Source organism: Crocodylus siamensis, chromosome 1 (genome assembly GCF_052110815.1).
Source record: "Crocodylus siamensis isolate JL-2025a chromosome 1, ASM5211081v1, whole genome shotgun sequence".
NCBI lineage: Eukaryota > Metazoa > Chordata > Crocodylia > Crocodylidae > Crocodylus > Crocodylus siamensis.
In genome coordinates, this window is record NC_143395.1 from 119,763,027 (window position 1) to 119,781,598 (window position 18,572).

General features: G+C 48.5%; 1 protein-coding gene across 1 annotated transcript in view; it reads right to left on the reverse strand.

Annotated features, from left to right (window-relative positions):
* Positions 1 to 18,572, reverse strand: part of SYNE1 (spectrin repeat containing nuclear envelope protein 1) — a 515,591-nt gene that overhangs the window by 368,131 nt on the left and 128,888 nt on the right. The window contains exons 3-4 of the mRNA XM_090041573.1: positions 17,418 to 17,513; positions 12,199 to 12,282 (exon numbers count right to left, since the gene is read on the reverse strand). Coding sequence (XP_089897699.1) covers positions 12,199 to 12,282; positions 17,418 to 17,513 — 180 coding nt within the window. The remainder of the gene's footprint in view (positions 1 to 12,198; positions 12,283 to 17,417; positions 17,514 to 18,572) is intronic.

Consider the following 18,572-nt stretch of genomic DNA (forward strand, 5'->3'; position numbering starts at 1 on the left):
CCCCTGGGAGGGGAAAGGTAAAACAGTAGTGAAGGTGGGCAGATCGGGCTCAGTAGAGGGAAACTCTCCTCCCTGCCCCACTCTGCCTCAGGGGCCATGATGCCTGGTGTTGCAGCAGTGTGGGGGGAGTGCCTGGCAGACCTGGCTCAGGTCCCTGCCTGTGGTGTAGCAAATCCCCCAGTTTTTCTTTTTTTAATTTATTTTAAAATGCATTCCCTCCCCTTCCTCAACCATTTCTGACTTTTTTTCTCCCTCTCTAGTCCCTACAGATAAGTATAAGTAAGCTAAGATGTAGGATAAGCTTTAACACTTTATTTTAGGTAGTAAGTTTTATTTTTCTCTCCCCTCTTTCCAAATAAGTGCCCTGCTATTTTGATATAGATATCCACTGTTTTATAGGTGATAAAACAGTGGATATCTACATCAGGAGGAATAGCTGGATCTGGAATTTTCCAGGCAGCTTGGGGAGGCCGTGAGTGCAAAGGATGTTGTGGTCATGGGTGATATGAATTACCCTGACATCAACTGGGAGGAGCAGTCGGCCAGGTCTAGCCACTTACGAAGGTAACTGACGTGCGTACAGGACCTACACTTCGTGCAGGAGGTACTCGTCCCCACTAGAGAAAACGCCAGACTGGATTTGGTGTTAGTCTCTGGGGACGACCTGGTGGGGGAGGTGCTAGCACAAGGGAGGCTAGGGGACAGTGATCATGAAATGATCCAGTTTGCTATTCAGAGAAAGGTGGGGAGGGTAACTAGCACAGTGCAAATGCTTGACTTTAGGAAAGTCAACTTCAATGTGCTCAGGGCAGTAGTCAGGGAGGCACTTGGAGCCCAGGGTGTAGCTAGTACGGGGGTCCAGGAAAGGTGATCCTTCCTCAAGGAGGCTATCCTTGGGGTGCAGCAGAACGCAATTCCACTGTGCAAGAAGGCGGGAAAAGGGTCCAAGGGTCCAAGAAACCTTCATGGCTGAGTGTGGATATCCAGGCTGGCCTGAGGGCAAAGAAAAAGGCGTACTGGTGGTAGAAGCAGGGGGCAGGGACAAAGGAGGAGTACACCTCCCTGACCCAAGCTTGTAGGGATTTGGTAAGGAAGGCTAAAGCAGCACTAGAGCTTAGATTAGCTTCTGGGATTAAGGATAACAAGAAGTCCTTTTTCAAGTATATAGGTAGCAAGAAGAAGTCTCGGGGTAACATTGGACCCCTACGGGGCAAGGCAGGGCAGTTGGTGACGGACGCGCGAGACAAGGCAGAACTCTTCGACAAGGTCTTTGCCTCCGTGTTCCTGTCTGCTGACAATGGCGTGCTCTCGGGTGATAGCATAGAGAGGCCCAGGAAGGATGCGAGTCCCCCGACTGTTAGTTCAGACCTAGTTAAGGATTACCTGGAGGGCTTAGATGTGTCCATGTCGACGGGCCCGGATGACCTTCATCCGCGGGTGCTGAGGGAATTGGCTGGTGTCATCGCGGAGCCATTGGCACGACTGTTCGAGGACTCCTGGTGCTTGGGCCAAGTCCCTGAGGACTGGAAAAGGGCCAGTGTGGTCCCTATTTTCAAGACAGGGAGGAAGGAAGAGCCTGGCAACTACAGGCCAGTCAGCCTCACTTCTACCCTGGGGAAGGTCTTTGAAAAAATTATCAAGGGCCACATTTGTGAGAGCCCTGCAGAGGGAGTGATGTTGAGGGGTAACCAACATGGGTTTGTGCCAGGCCGATCCTGCCTGACTAACCTAGTCTCTTTCTATGACCAGGTAACAAAAAGCTTAGATGGGAAGGAGGACGTCTATGTCATCTTCTTGGACTTCCAGAAGGCCTTCGACACAGTGTCCCACCCAATTCTGGTGGGCAAGCTGAGGGACTGTGGCATCAACGAATGCACAGTCACATGGGTGGCAAACTGGCTCCGGGGCGCACCCAGGGGGTGATGGTGGACGGGTAGATGTCGACCTGGGAGGGTGTGGGCAGCGGAGTCCCCCAGGGCTCGGTCCTAGGTCTGGTGCTGTTCAACATCTTCATTAGCGACCTGGATGAGGGTGTGGAGAGCACCCTGTTCAAGTTTGCTGATGACACCAAGCTGTGGGGCAAAGTGAATACACCGGCAGGCAGGGACCACATCCAGGCAGACCTGGATAGGTTAGAGAAGTGGGCAGATTTGAACAGGATGCAGTTCAACAAGGACAAGTGCAGAGTGCTGCACCTGGGGAGAGGGAACCAGCATTATGGTTATAGGTTAGGGGCTGCCCCTCTCAGCAGCACAGGGGCAGAGAGGGATCTTGGAGTCAGGACTGACTCCAGGATGAACATGAGTCACCAATGCAATGAAGCAATAGGCAGAGCCAGCTGCACCCTGTCATGCATCAACAGGGACATCACTCACAGGTGCACAGAGGTCTTGCTCCCCCTCTATGCGGCACTGGTCAGGCCGCAGCTGGAGTACTGTGTCCAGTTCTGGGCACCGCACTTGAAGAGGGGCATGGGGAACCTGGAGAGGGTCCAGAGGAGGCCACTTATATGGTTGGGGGCCTCCGTGGCCAGCCCTATGAGGAGAGGCTGAGGGACCTGAATCTCTTCAGTCTCCGCAAGAGGAGACTGAGGGGTGGATCTTGTGGCTACCTACAACCTTATCAGGGGCCAGCAGCAGGGACTCAGGGAACATCTGTTCACCAGGGCCCAACTTGGAGTCACCAGGAACAATGGCCACAAGCTGAGGGAGGAGAGGTTTAGGTTAGATATTAGGAAGAACTACTTCACGGTAAGGGTGGCCAGAGCCTGGAATAGGCTTCCCAGAGAGGTGGTGCTCTCACCTTCCCTGGAAATCCTCAAGAGGAGACTGGATAGGCACCTGGCTGGGTTTTTATGACCCCTCCCACCCCCAGTGTCATTCCTGCCCATGGCAGGGGGTCGGACTCAATGATCTGTCTAGGTCCCTTCCGACTCATTGATTCTATGATAATTATTATGTTTGCATTGGGTTTTTTTTACTGCTTTTATATTGTGTGATTACCGTTTTAGGCCTATATATGTAAGTTAGCATGACCCCATGCCAGGTTGTGTAACTTGGTTCCTGAATGAATGAGGATGAATGAGGGTGCTTGAGAGATAATGGCAGTAGGTCTAAAAATAGCTCCCTCTGAATGACCAGACCATCAACACCAATACCTGGACCAACGACCCAGCCCTTGGAACCACCTTCAGCATTCAAGAAACAAAAGATGAGGCAACCCACCATTATGCCAAGGCTGCACATGCTCAGTAAGAACACCTGGAGCCCTCTGGAACAGGACTGACCTTGCCTGGACAGGCCCTCCCCGTAGGAGATCAGAGGTTGTCTGCCCCCGAAAAAGGGGTAGTGAAGACTGACTCCTTGGGATACCCTCTCCATCTGGAACAGCACCATGCCACACCACCTATTCACCCAGAGGCCCTGCCAGCAACCCCCCTCTGGACACAACCTACTGGACAAAGACCCCTTTCCAGCCTGGATAGGTAGCTATCACCCCCCACCCTCTCTTCAACCAAGGACTTGGACTCTGCTTCTCTTCCCTACCTGGACTCCAATCCTTCCAGAGTCTTTTTCTCCTGCTGCCATTGTGAGTGTTTGTGTGTGTGTACCAATCTCTGCTTCTTGCCCATCTAACTTCTGTATCATTTCGCCCTCTCCTGCTTCTGGCTCACTGCCACATCCAACACCTGTCCTGAGCTCCTCTCTGCCTCCAAACTCCTTGTTTCTTTGCCACTGTCTTATCCCTACTGCCTTTTCCCCCAAGCAACCAGGTTTCTGCCTCAGTTTCTTTCCTGGCTGTCTCCTCCTTGCCACCAGGCTTTTTTTTTTTTTTTTTTATTTTCCGCCCCCTGTGCACCAGTGACCTCAAGTAACCCTGGGGCCACTTGATCTTAAATAAAGCCAAGCCTCAGGTCCTCAGCTAGTTTCTCTCGAGCCCACCGGTTCTAATCCTGGTTCTGGCAACTTTTACTCCCTACACTTTAACTCTCTCTCTCTCACACACACCTTAACCTTCCTCCAAGTATCCCAGGTACCCCAAGCGCACACACACACACTGTACCATCCAAGTTAGGATGTATGTATATGTGTAGGTGGGTTGTATGTGTGTGAACTGATGAGAGTGTGTGTGTGTGTGTGTATATAGATATATATATATATATCATTGTGTGCATGATATACGAATTAGTGATCTGTGTATGTGTACTGAGTGTGCGGGTATTGACAATTGATTTTTGTCTAATGTTTAGTGTGTAATGTGATGTGATTGGTGATAGGTATGCATGTGCCTAGGCTGGTTTGCATGTATATGTGCCTGAGCTGGGAGTATGTGTTTGTGTGTGCGTGTGTAGGTATCTAATTGATTGGTGTGTTTGTATATGTGCAATTGTGTCATACCCACCTGTCTAACAGAGCAGTACTGAGATCCTGAGAGTTGGCCTGTGAGAGGGCAACAATGGGATAGAGAGGGGGAATTAAACCCCTCCCTGGCGAGTTCAGCCCAGATTGGTCACGGCCCACCAGCACAGCTTCCCTACAACTGAAGGTCTGCTATAGTGTCCTCCAGCTCCTGGCATGAGCAACTGCAGGCATATGCCTGCATTGCCTCTCAGTTGAGAGCAAATGTTTGTCCTGTTACAAAGTGGTTCAGCCTGGGCAAGTTAAACTAATCTGCAAAGGTTAAATCAATTTCAGGCTCCAGTTTTTTGAATGTCTGTCCCTAGCCCAACTGGCCAGGCCTCAAAAGCTCCTAAGGGCAAGTATCCTTGAGCTATTTTCCATAGCAGTGTTTTTTAAATCTGCACTGACCCCAGCCTCTAGCTCCCCCTGGCTGAAGACCTGGAAGGAGCTGGACAATGTCAGTTTTCCCCAGGTGGCACAATTTGCCCCACACAGAAATGCATGTTCAAGCACATGTGCTAAGGCACAAATCTCCAGCACAAAATTTGTGCCACTGCTGCAAGTGCACGTGCCTGCATGTGTGGACACGTCCTGTATGTCTTGACACAGCTTAAAGATGCTTTATCAATCCCTCTGTAATAAAAATCACAGGAATTTTTGTTGGAGGCTGCTGAATATAGTGAAAACAGTTACATGAGATTGCTTTAGGTTGCTGCTAAAGATTTTGTAGGCCTCTTAGAGGCAAGAGAATAGTGGGGCCTGACTTCCTGAATCCTGGTGTGTCTATTCCCCTCATTTTAGTCTTCCTTTTTAGATGCCAAAATCCAACTAAGACAGACAGCTTCAGTGTACACTGGAGCATTCAGGCCTCTAAGGCAATCATAATCTACTCTGCTCAAGTCCTTGGAAAACTTTTAATGGATCATCCTTTGTAACCCTCCTTAGCCTTAAAACTAAGCCACAAAAATGCAACAAGGAGAAGGTGAACTCACCCACTTCTTGAATTAACACATCTATTTTTTCCGTTATTTTTTTTCAAGGACTTAAAACAAGTAGAATCATTGACAATGCATAGGGGGTGCACATGGGTGCACGTGCACCCCCTGAGATTAGTGGTGCACCCCTGACAGAAGCACCACCAATGCTGCCAGTGGCACCTGTGGGCAGTTGCCACTCACCCCCACCCCCCACCTTCGCTGCTGACACCACCAGCAGTGTCTGCGGGCAGTCCCCAATTGCCGCTGGCTGCTGCTGCCAGCAGTGTCTGCAGATGATTGCTGGTCAGCGCTCACCACCCGCACCCCACCACTGACACCACCACCGTTACTACCACACCCCCACCACCCCTGCCGCTGCTGCCGCTGCCTGAGGGCAGTCACCATGCCCCACCTACCCCAGCCTCCAGAAGCACTTGTCATTCATGAATAGAATCATGCTTAGGTTCTGAGGTACCACTTAAATTAGTGGTTCTCAACCTTTTTTATAACAGCACCCATTTGTAAACATCAATTGTCAGTCCTGACCCAGGTTTGTCTGGGGGGCTCCGGGGGAGTGGGGGTGCAGCGGGCTTCACCTGCGCGTCTCTCACCACTCCAGAGCCTACCTGAGTGTGGTTTTTTTTTTCCCCCCCCTGATTGGTGGGCCCTTTTAAACTACGCGCATGCGCAGTGGGCCTGCCGTCGGGGAACGCTGGCTTCTCAGACCAGGGGAGCCCTGCCCGGGATTTGGGGGGCCCTGCCCTACAGGAGGGGGACTGGTGAGTACCCCCTCCTTCACACCTCTCTCCCTGGGGGGCACGCGCCACACCCCGAGGGTCCCCTCGGGCTCTACGGCCCCTCCACTGGGCACCTCAGAGACGGCCACCCAGACGGGGCCCATGGTTCCGGGATCCACGCAGACGGAGCCCCTGGCTCTTGGCTGCGGGGGCTGCCTGTCCCTTTTTCAGGCTCTGGGGCCCGGGAGCATGGCCACCTCCCCTTGTGGGGTCTGCTCCCTACTGGGGTCTCTGGCGCGCCAGCTGGAGGAGCTCCAGGCCACAGTCCAGAGACTGCATGCCATCAGGGACTGTGAGCAGGAGATAGACTCCTACTGCCAGGCCCTTCTCCCCCAGGAGCCACAGGGGAGAGCTCCGTCTCCCTCCATGACTAAGGAGGACTCTGGGACCTCCCGCTCTGCCCAGTCAGGGGCATGGACCAAGGTGGTCAAGGGCCTCAAGGCCCGCCACACCAAGGCCCCTGCCCCGCCAGAGCTTAGCAACAGGTTCGCACCTCTTGCAGTCCCAGCAGAGCCCACGCAGTTGCCAGCTCCCGCAGGCAACCCAGGCTCGACCGCAGCTACTTCCCCCGCTCTCCCCAAGACAAAGCGAAAGGTGTTTGTTGTGGGAGACTCCATCCTGTGGGGGACCAAGGGGGCAATCTGCCGCCCCGACCCCTTAGCCCGGGAAGTCTGCTGCTTCCCGGGGACCCACATCCGAGACATTGCGGAGAGGATGCCGCAGCTCCTCCGGCCCACAGACCACTACCCCATGCTCCTTATTCATGTGGGCACCAATGACACGGCTCGGAGCACCCCCAGCCAGGTCATGAGGCGCTACAGGGAGTTGGGAGTGGGGCTTAGGGGTCTGGGAGCTCAGGTGTTTTCGTCCATCCTCCCAGTCTCGGGCTATGGGCTGAGGAGGGAGAGGAGGATCCACGCGGTGAACCGAATACTGCGGCGCTGGTGTTATCGGGAAGGCTTTGGCTTCCATGACCACAGCCTGCTCTTTGGAGAGAGAGGCAGCGAGCTGCTGGTAAGAGATGGCCTCCACCTCTCTCCCCTGGGGAGGAGGCTCTTCTCAGCCAGGCTGGCTGACCTGCTCCACCAGGCTCTAAACTAAGCCCGCTGGGGGATGGGGGGACTACTGCCCCTGCTGGCCCGCTGAACAGCCCTTGCAAAGCCAGCGGACCAAGGCACTTAAGGGGGCACTTAAGGGAGCTCACCCCTGCCCCAGCCCTGGCACAATCTGTGGGCAAGGCAAGAGCCCCCAGGGGCACACTTGCCTGCCTGTACACTAATGCCAGGAGCCTGGGCAACAAGCAGGACGAGCTCGTCCTCCTGCTCAGTGCAAAGAAATATGATGTCATTGGGATAACGAAGACCTGGTGGGACTCCACCCATGACTGGACCACGGGTATAGAGGGCTATACCCTGTACAGGAGGGATCATGTTGACAAAAGGGGCGGGGGTGTAGCTCTCTATGTGAAGAAAAGCTACATGTCCCTGCAAGCTGATGTTGGCGACTGGCATGGACAGCTAGAGACCCTCTGGGTAAAAATTCGTGGGGAATTCGGCACAGGGGACACAACGGTGGGAGTCTACTACAGACCTCCCACTCAAAGTCCCGAGCTTGACCAGGAGTTCGCCCGGGAACTGACTGAGGCCGCTTGCTCCAGGACCTTGGTTGTCATGGGTGACTTCAATTACCCAGACATCTCATGGGAAGATCACTCAGCTAAATCTGAGCGGGCGCAAAGCTTTCTCTTGTGTGTGGATGACCTCTACTTGACTCAAGAAGTCTATGGGCCAACGAGAGGCAAAGCGCTGCTCGACCTGGTACTGGCTACAGGGGACGACCGAATCGGCAACCTAGTGATCGATGGGAAGCTGGGTGACAGTGACCACGAGCTGATCACCTTCACCATCTGCCGTAAAGCTGGCAAGCCAGTCAGCAACACAGAAGTCCTTGACTTCAGAAAAGCCGACTTTGACAAGCTCAAGAGGCTTGTCGGTCAGGCCCTCAGGGACCATGACCCCAGGGAGATGGGAGTTCAAGAAGAGTGGTTGCTTCTCAAGGAAGCAATCCTCAGTGCACAAGCTAAATCTATTCCAACACGGAGGAAAGGCAGCAAGAAGGCACAGCAGCCCCCCTGGCTCTCCAGAGACCTAGCGGACCTACTGTGGTGTAGTGCCCGAAGACTGGAAGAAGGCCAATGTGGTGCCGATCTTCAAGAAAGGGAGGAGAGTGGATCTGGCTAACTACAGGCCCATTAGCCTGACTTCTATCCTGGGGAAGATCTTAGAAAAGTTTATTAAGGAGGCCATCCTTGAGGGACTGGCCCAGGTTAACATTCTAAGGGACAGCCAGCACGGGTTTCTTGCGGGTAGGTCTTGTTTGACCAATCTCATTTCCTTCTATGACCAGGTGACCTATCACCTGGACAAGGGAGAAGAGATTGATGTCATATATCTTGACTTCAAAAAAGCTTTTGATCTGGTATCCCATGATCACCTCTTGGCCAAATTGCCCAGTTGTGGCCTTGGCTCCACCACAATCCACTGGCTGGGAAATTGGCTTCGTGGTCAGACCCAGAGGGTTGTGATTGATGGCAGTCACTCATCATGGTGCCCTGTGACCAGTGGGGTCCCTCAAGGCTCTGTCCTGGGACCCATCCTGTTCAACATCTTCATTAACGATGTGGACACTGGAGTCAGGAGTGGACTGGCCAAGTTCGCCGATGACACCAAACTTTGGGGCAAAGCATCCATGCCAGAAGATAGGCGGGTGATCCAGGCTGACCTGGACAAGCTCAGCAAATGGGCAGACGAGAACCTGATGGTGTTTAACACCGAAAAATGCAAGGTTCTCCACCTTGGGAGGAAAAACCTGCAGCACCCTTATAGGCTACGTTGGCTAGCACTACAGAAGAAAAAGACTTGGGGGTCATCATTGACCACAAGATGAACATGAGCCCGCAATGCGATGCTGTGGCTAGTAAAGCGACCAAAATGCTGGCGTGCATCCATAGATGCTTCTCGAGCAAATCCCGGGACGTCATTCTCCCCTTGTACTCGGCCTTGGTGAGGCCGCAGCTGGAGTACTGCATCCAGTTTTGGGCTCCACAATTCAAAAAGGATGTGGAGAAGCTTGAGAGAGTCCAGAGGAGAGCCACGCGCATGATCAGAGGTCAGGAAAACAGACCTTACGATGACAGGCTGAGAACCATGGGACTCTTTAGCCTGGAAAAGCGCAGGCTCAGGAGTGATCTGATGGCCACCTATAAGTTTATCAGGGGTGACCACCAGGATCTGGGGGAACGTCTGTTCACCAGAGCGCCCTAAGGGATGACGAGGTTGAACGGTCACAAACTCCTGCAAGACCGTTTCAGGCTGGACATAAGGAAGAATTTCTTTACTGTCCGAGCCCCCAAGGGCTGGAACAGTCTGCCAGCAGAGGTGGTTCAAGCACCTACATTGAACACCTTCAAGAGTAAATTGGATGCTTATCTTGCTGGGATCCTATGACCCCAGCTGACTTCCTGCCCTTTGGGCAGGGGGCTGGACTCGATGATCTCCCGAGGTCCCTTCCAGCCCTAATGTCTATGAAATCTATGAAATCTATGAAATAGTTTAAGCAGCAAACAGCTCCTTGAGCCTGCCTGTGTCCCTTACTCCCAATCCACAGTCCCCTACCCCCGCAGCCCTGCTGATGCCCCTCACTCCTGACCTGTTGCCCCTAAACCCTAGACTCCCTGTGCATGGGGTAGGTGTGGGGTGGTGAGGGCACATGGTCTCTCAGATTTGTGCACCCACTGCAGGCACGGGACTGCAGCCTGACTGAACTCACATGGGCAGAAGCCACCTCTACGGCCCAGCAGGTGGGACCTGGCATGGGAAGGCAGAGTGGGGTGATAAGACTTGTTGCTGCCACCACCACTATGGTCGGCTGCTGTGCTGCCAGCAGTACAAGAAGTAATAGACCAGGGCTGGGGGGTTGCACTGCCCTCACCTCCTCCTGTCACCCGTGGCTCATGAACTAGGCCACAGCTGTACCCTGCTGCCACAATCCAGCTGCTGCCTCTCTCCTCAGGCCTCCTGTGCTGCCTTTCACCCCATCTCCCATCTGGGGTAGAACGTGCCAGCCTGTAAGGGGAAACCCATGGTTTCCCATAGTTTCATAGTTAGTAAGGTCAGAAGGGACCTGAGCAGATCATCAAGTCCAACCCCCTCCCGTGGCAGGAAAGAGTACTGGGGTCAGAAAGAGTACTGGGGTCAAACGACCCCAGCAAGGTGATTGTCTAGCCTTGTCTTAAAGATCCCCAAGGTAAGAGCCAGCACCACTTCGCTTGGAAGTTGGTTTCCGATCCTAGCCACCCTGACAGTGAAGTAGCACCTCCTGATGTCTAATCTGAATTTACCCTCTGCCAGCTTGTGACCGTTATTTCTAGTCACTCCTGGTAGTGCTCGGGGGAACAGGGACTCCCCCAATGCCTGCTGGTCCCCTCTGACTAGTTTGTAACAGGCCACTAGATCCCCCCTCAGCCTTCTCTTGTGGAGGCTGAACAGGTTCAGGTCCCGTAGCCTCTCCTCATAGGGCCTGCCCTGCTGCCCTCTGATCATGCAAGTGGCCCTCCTCTGGACTCTCTCCAATTTGTCCACATGTCTCTTGAAGTGCGGTGCCCAGAACTGGACGCAGTACTCTAGCTGTGGCCTGACCAGTGCCGCATAGAGGGGGAGTATCACCTCCTTGGACCATGTTTTTCTTCTTTAAAGGAGATAATCTGTGTTTTTCCATGACAAACAGAAAACCCAGATCCCCGTTTATTAGTATGCACAGAATTAACAAGTGATGAAACACAAGTAGCATCTATTTTTTAAAAAATGTATGCAAAATATGATCTATTCTTAAAGACTGTTCATGACCCGTGATATATTTTTGTGACCCACTTTTGGGTCACAACCCACAAGTTAAGAAATAATGACTTAGAGATGAAAATAGGGTCTGGGCTTCAGTTTATAGGCTTTGTCACTGCTGCAGCTCAATTTGCATTAACAGGCTTCACTATGAGAGGATAAAGCAGAATTTTGGGGGGGGGAATATTTTTGCTCTTTTCTGGATCATATGTTTTCCAACATGACTGAGTCAAAAAATAACTTGAGTTGATTTATTTATACGTGAATCTGCTAAGGCTATTTCTTGTTTGACTGAAAAGTAATTAAATAAGAGAGGCCACTGGGCAAGAGAAAGAATGCCAAAAATTACAAAAGCAATTTATAGCTGCTGGTTCATAGTATGGTGTAAGAGACATGAGATACATCAGATCCAATCTGGTATTACAGAAATTAAAATAAAACGCAAGCGTGACAAGCACCAAAATACATGCAAACAAGACACCTAGGTCAATATAGTAGAGTTGGAAGAAGATTACCCAGTCATGAACATGAAAAAGGACTGCTTTTATTTTGTACTCACACCAAGAATGTTCTGAGTTTTAGTTACTGTTTTGACATATTTCTGGTACTAAAAATGCAAAATTGCTTAATTTCTCCAGAATCAGTCAGGACTAATCTCTCTCAAGGATTAGAAAATCAGAATGCTAACAGTTCCTGCATCTATTCTTTGTGGGAATACATATTAGCAAATAGAATTTAATGAAATGTGGGCATCTTTCATTCTATTTAAAAACAAGTGGCTTCTTCCAAATATATATTTGCTCCAAATGTTGATGAAATTTTATCTGAATTGAAAATATGACTTTTGAGCAAATAGGGAAGAGCAGAAAATAAATAAGGAGTGCATTGACACCTGCTCAAAATGCAAAGATGAAATGCTTCACCATAAGCATTGTTTATAAGCTCAAACCTTGAAGCTTGATTTTATTGACTCATACCTTTATTGCAGATTTCTCATAATATGTAGACACTTGAGGCTATGTAGCTGAGACTTTTCAAGATTACAACAATTAAGTGAAAAAAGAGCATGCTTCAAGAAATAAATAAAAAATGGGAAACATACTGTTTTTATAAGTGTTCATTAACTTACCCGCCTGCCTTCCAAAAATTTAAGGGCTGTGCCAATGTTAGCCACCCAATGAATTCTCTTTAGCTGACGTCCCTGCTCACAAGGCTTAAAGAGAAAAAAATACTGCAAATTACCATCATATGTATGCCATCATGTTTAGAAACAAATTAAGTAATCAGTATAAATGCACTGGTACATGTGGAACAACCTGATTCTCAAGTACAAATATTCCTTTTGTACTTGCATTAGGATTGTTGTGCATGCAAAGCATACAGATCTAAATGGAGGCAACTTTTACAACTTTCTTTAAATGTAGGCACTATATATTAAAATCCAAAGCTATCATCAACCATATACAGCCGCAGATCACAAGCTTATTAAAATATTATCTTTTCCATCCATTATTATACTTCGAGATGTTAATATTAAGAGTTCACTGAAGTTTTATATGCCCCTATGTGAAATGAAAGCAATCATGCAAGCTGAAAATCAAGGAAGTTAGTTGAAGGGAAATTTCATATCTGAAAAATTGTCCTTTGAATCCATGAGTATTGGCCAAAAGATTACCCTATTGTGGACAACTCAGTGAAATTGGGTGCACCCAAAAAGTGGTTCATATTTTGGTACTACTGATCCATTTACTATTTTAATTTTCATACATATTCAGAAAACCACAAACAGGTTTAACAAAGGCCTGCTATGAATGCTGAAATCCCACTTCTAATATCTATGGGATATAACATTCTTTCTTAGGACTACATCCTATTTCATCATTATTTTCCTAGGTGTTAACTGCCTAGCTGGATAAGTGGTATTAGAGTGATGTTGGAGCCATGATCTACCCAGAATTACGAGAGAGACAAAGATTTGTTGGGGATAATACCTTTTATAAGGCAAACTCAGCTCACACCTGATGAAGAATGTATTCCATTCAAAAGCTTGTTGAACTTGATTTCAACCATGCAACTGGTCCAATAGAAAATATCCACCCCCACCCCCCTGCTGCTTACCCCACCCTCAGAAATTCTTGCCTCTCTTATAATTCTGGGTATATCATGGCTACAACATCACTCTAATACCACTTATCCAGCTAGGCAGTTTGTGCCCAGGGAATAAGAAACACAGGTTTAAGGGGGTTTATTTCCCACTGGCCACCATAGTGCTTAAGCAACAGACCATGAACTAGACATTTCATAGTTTCATAGTTTCTAGGGTCGGAAGGGACCTGAGCAGATCATCTAGTCCGACCCCCTGCCATGGCAGGAAAGAGTACTGGGGTCAAACGACTGCAGCAAGATGTTCATCTAACCTCCTCTTAAAAACCCCCAGGGTAGGAGCCTGCACCACTTCTCTTGGAAGTTGGTTCCAGACCCTAGCCACCCTGACCATGAAGTAGCGCCTCCTGATATCTAACCTAAACCTACCCTCTGCCAGCTTGTGACCATTATTCCTGGTCACTCCTGGCAGTGCTCGGGGGAACAGTGACTCTCCCAATGCCTGCTGATCCCCCCTGACTAGTTTATAACAGGCCACAACATCCCCCCTCAGCCTTCTCTTTTGGAGGCTGAACAGGTTCAGGTCCCGCAGCCTCTCCTCGTACAGCCTGCCCTGTTGTCCCCTGATCATACGAGTGGCCCTCCTCTGGACCCTCTACGTGCTGTCGACATCCCTCTTGAAGTGTGGCGCCCAGAACTGGATGCAGTACTCCAGCTGCGGCCTGACCAGTGCCGCATAGAGGGGAAGGATCACCTCCCTGGACCTGCTCGAGATGCATCTGTGGATGCTTGACAAGGTGCGGTTGGCCTTCCTGACTGCATCCCCACACTGCCGGCCCATGTTTATCTTGGAGTCAATGATGACCCCAAGATCCTTTTCTACCTCCATGCTGACAAGAGGGGAGTTCCCTAACCTGTAGGCATGGTGCCAGTTGTTCCTCCCGAGGTGCATCACCTTGCACTTGTCTGTGTTGAAACCCATCCTATTCTCATCTGCCCACCCTTGTAACCTGTCTAGGTCTGATTGCAGCCTGTTGCATCCTTCCAGTGTGCCCACGTCCCCCCACATCTTAGTGTCATCAGCAAATTTGAATTTCCCAGAGTACCTTTCAACCCTCCTCTTGCAGTGTGGCCAAGTGGGAAGCCAAGGGGGACCAGAAGAAGACCAAGTCAGGAGAATGGCTCAGTGAGATGAGTACTGGCCTGGAAGGGAGATGGCCCTGGGTTCTGGCTCTGCTCCTCTTCTGGTACAGCATAAGGCATACCACTGTTACTTACCCCATGAATATTTAATGCAAGTCACATAAAATCCATTAGAGACAAGAGACCAGACACAGGACCCTCTTCATTCTAGTGCAGTACCTATCTCACTGTACTGTACTCCATGGGTGCACCTACATGTACCATTATAGTGCAGCAATAAACTGCGGAGCTTATTGCTCTGCAGTTTGGGTTTGCCTCTGCATGTGTGCCCAGAGTGTAGCTCATTTAGCCGTGTTGCAGCAGCCATGGCTGGCTGGGGGGTCAACCTGCCAATAACAGGGGCACATGTGTAGACACTGAGGACACCACCTATAAACGAGCAGCAAGGCTGCTCCAATGAGCTATAATTACAGCACGTCAGAGCAGACTTGATTTGCTCTGTACTTGGACTGGGCCCCACCAGAGTCAGGAGCATTTAAAGCCATGGTGACCCCATAACCCAGCACTGCTCAGTTTGTGTGTGTACTCCAGATACCCACCACAAAGGATCCATGTGCTAATTAGCCCCCACTCATGACTGAAACTGGGTGTTCTTGTCAAAAGTCCTGGGATTCTCCAAAAATTTATAAATAGATGGGGCACAGGGCAAATTGCTTCACCTCATAGAGGGCAGGGCCACACTAATCATGTGCCTGAGAGAGGGGGTGACAAAGGGATTCTGGGTGAATGCTTGGGGCCCTGGTTTGTGACACTTGCTAGGCATTCAAGGTTGATGAAGAAACATGAATGATTGGAAATGGAAAAGAAAGGCATAGTTTAGCTGTGGGAGTGAAAAGGAAGTAAAAATGTATGCAATGGCGTGCTATGACTTGAAAGAGTCGCCAATGAGGGGGGTTGTGCTTAATAGGCACTACCATATGTCTTATTCAGATGGATTACAGTAATGTATTCTTGTGGTAGGTTTCCATCAGCATGTTTACCCAATATGGGCCATGTGTTTTATAGCCATATTCAGCATTGGCTGTATTCAATTGACTTCACAGTTCGTTTCTATTGCTGAGCTTCAATGCTGCTTTTGGCAGCAATTTAATGACAGACAATGTATTTAGTGAGGTTTCCTTGTATGTAATTATAGGACATGGGGCTTTTTACCCCATGCCAACTGGAAGTAAAACCTCATCTTGTATTTGAGTAAATATGGTGAATTAGTTTGTCTCTGATTTAATCAATTTCAATGTCAACAGAGACAATGATAAAGTTATTTTCTTGTATCATTAATATTTTACCACAAGAGGGAGACTTTCCTTGCAAGAAGAACAGAGAACACAGAATCTGAGAAAATTTAATGTATTTCAGCCCAGGCAAAATAGCTTTTAAAATTTAGCTAGCAGAAGTCTCCACCAAAATTCTTAAAGTCACACCGCCAAGTAGTTTTGGTCCACAATTGAATTGTTTTAAACCTCTTATAATCAAGTTCAGAATGCCACTTAGACCCAGATCACCTCCTTATATTTTATAAAAGTAGACTACAGGAAAAAAACATCAAGGAGAAAGGCAACTGTGCCATTTAGGCACTGTTCTGCACTCGGGACAGGGCAGAGCTCCTGAGCCCTTCAGTGATCTTAAGAGGAATTGTAGCTCTGTCCTCTTCTAGTTAAACCATAACATGCAAATCTACCCTACATTTTATCTGTAGACAGTGCCAGAAACCAGGTCGAACCGTACTACTTGAAGATGATGCAGTCTGATCCTTAAACTAGTTTGAAGGATTTAAAGTTTCAACTTCATTCCTCTTTAATGCATACTATCAAGGTGGCTACAACATTAGTCTGATTCTCATTTACACTCAAGCCACTGTACAAAGATTTATGAGTGGAGAGGAGCCTCCAAGTGGCTGTGAATTAGAGCCCTTTACTCTGGCAGACTGCAAAGGGATCCTAGAGTAATTGAGGCCTCCTCTACATGTTACAAGTATTGCACAATTAACCAGTTAATTGAGCTAAATGTGCAAAGTAACTATTACACAATAAAAACCTCCATCCAGCTATAAAGTTAGACCTCAAAATGTGCACTAACTTTATAGCTGTTTGCTATTGAGCTTTAATTTCGTGTAGTAGGATCTCTCCCAGGACTGCACCACGTCCAATGTGAAACCCTCAAACCCTAGGGATTGCTACAGCTGCTATCTGCTGGGTTCAGGGGTTTCATACACCCCTGAGCCCCAGGGAATCACAGAAGCTGCAATCCTCAGGGTCCAGGTGTTTGCACAAAACCCCCAAACTCAGGAGATCACAGCTGTAATGATCCCTGATACTCTGGAGTATGGGGCTTCCCACACTCATGGGGCAGGGGGATTGCCTCTGCAGTGATCCTCTGGCCCTGAGGGTTTCTCTGCAACCCTGAGGGGAGGGGATCCCCACAGCAAGGATTCTCCAGCCCTGAGGGTGAATGGGGCACCCCCATGGCTGGGAGCCCCTCAACTGGGGTGTAGAGGGGACCAGAGAAATAAACCCAATGAAATTTTAACTATCTACCACTGTCTGAGAGATAACTAAACAAGAATGACTTCTGTTGGAAGAACAGAAAGGGTTTTGTTTTCTTGTTCTCCCTTAATTACTTCTATTAAAATTAATTATTACCATGAAGTTGCATTTATATCCTGATAATGTTAGGATTAAGCCTAAAAGAAAACACCGGCTCCAGTGAAATACACATAGGAAAAAATCAGATGTATAAATAATCACCCTTTGTTGAGTATTAAGATAAAACTAGCAGCAGAGGATACTTATTGTATGCATATTTTCAGAATATTAAAACAAAACTAAAGCAAAGAATGCCATTCCATGATGTCCCATTTACCATAGTTTAAACAGGTTGACCACACAGGAAGAAGTTACCTTTCACTGTAACATATGCACACCTGCTGTTCCTTGTGTTATTACAATGCAAAAATAATATTAAAAAACAATTTACTCTAATAATGTACTGAGAGAAGTTTGGAAAACAAATTTATCTCAATTTAAAAGGGAAATAAATCCTTACCAGTTTCTGCCCGGAAAGAACTTCCAAAAGAGCAAGCAGCATTACCCCATCTTTGATATCTTCAAACAGATCATTGACCATAATGGGGGGGTTGCGCTGAAAAGTAAAAAGAAATTATATATAAAACCAGAAAATGCTACTTTTTGGTTTTATTTCTTAATATCCAAGAACAGCAGGAGTGACAGAGATTTTAAATAACATTAAATGGGCCAGAGAATTTAAATAAGGATTTATTATTTACTGTGTCTCTATCTCTCAAAAGTACAACTAGGGGACACAGAAAGAAAGTATTGGGTATTAGGTTTAAAACTAGAAAAAGGAAGTTCTTTTCAACACAGTGGGTGCATCTACATGTACAATTAATTCAAAGCAATAAACTGTGAAGCAGTTTGAGCTGGAGTAAATGACTCCTGGACTCAGCATCTACACATACACCCAGGACAACAGCAATTTGAATTGGGGTGGAACAGACTCAGACTGGCAGGAAGTATCGGGGGTTAGCCCTGGGCTCTGGGTGGCAGCGTCAGGCAGTGGAGGGGCTGGCTGGGACACAAGGGTGCTGAAAATGTGGAGCTGTGCAGCTAGGTAGCAGGCTGGTCCCCTGTTGGCTGGGCAGGAATCTGGTCCCCTGTTGGTGGGAACAATTTATGCCTATGTCTACATGTACATTTAGTTGCAGTTAATTACCCCAATGTAAGATAGTACTATCTTACAGTGGCAATAATTAGTTTACTGCGGCCTAACGGTGTCATACATGATGCTTTACTCCACAGCTATTTAGCCTATTTCGCAGTTAAGGACACATGTAGATGTGGCCAGTGAGTAATTTACTCATAGAACTCATTGCCACAAGAAATTATCGAGGCTGATAGTCTGCCCCAATCCACCTCTCGGAGAAAAGGTCCATCGGTAAGTACTGAATATAGTACATAACAGTGTAACTTCTGAATCATAACTTCCTAAATCTCTGAACGCTGGAAGCTGCAATGATAGGAGAATGCAGTGGAGAATTATGTGAAAACCCTGCTCCCTCTCCCTCTCAGTATCTGCTCTCTGCCACTGTATAAAGATGCTGGACTTAACTGATCCATGATCTGACCCAGTAAATGGCATTTCTTAATGTTCTTATGTTTTTGACACATCATTTAATGGGCC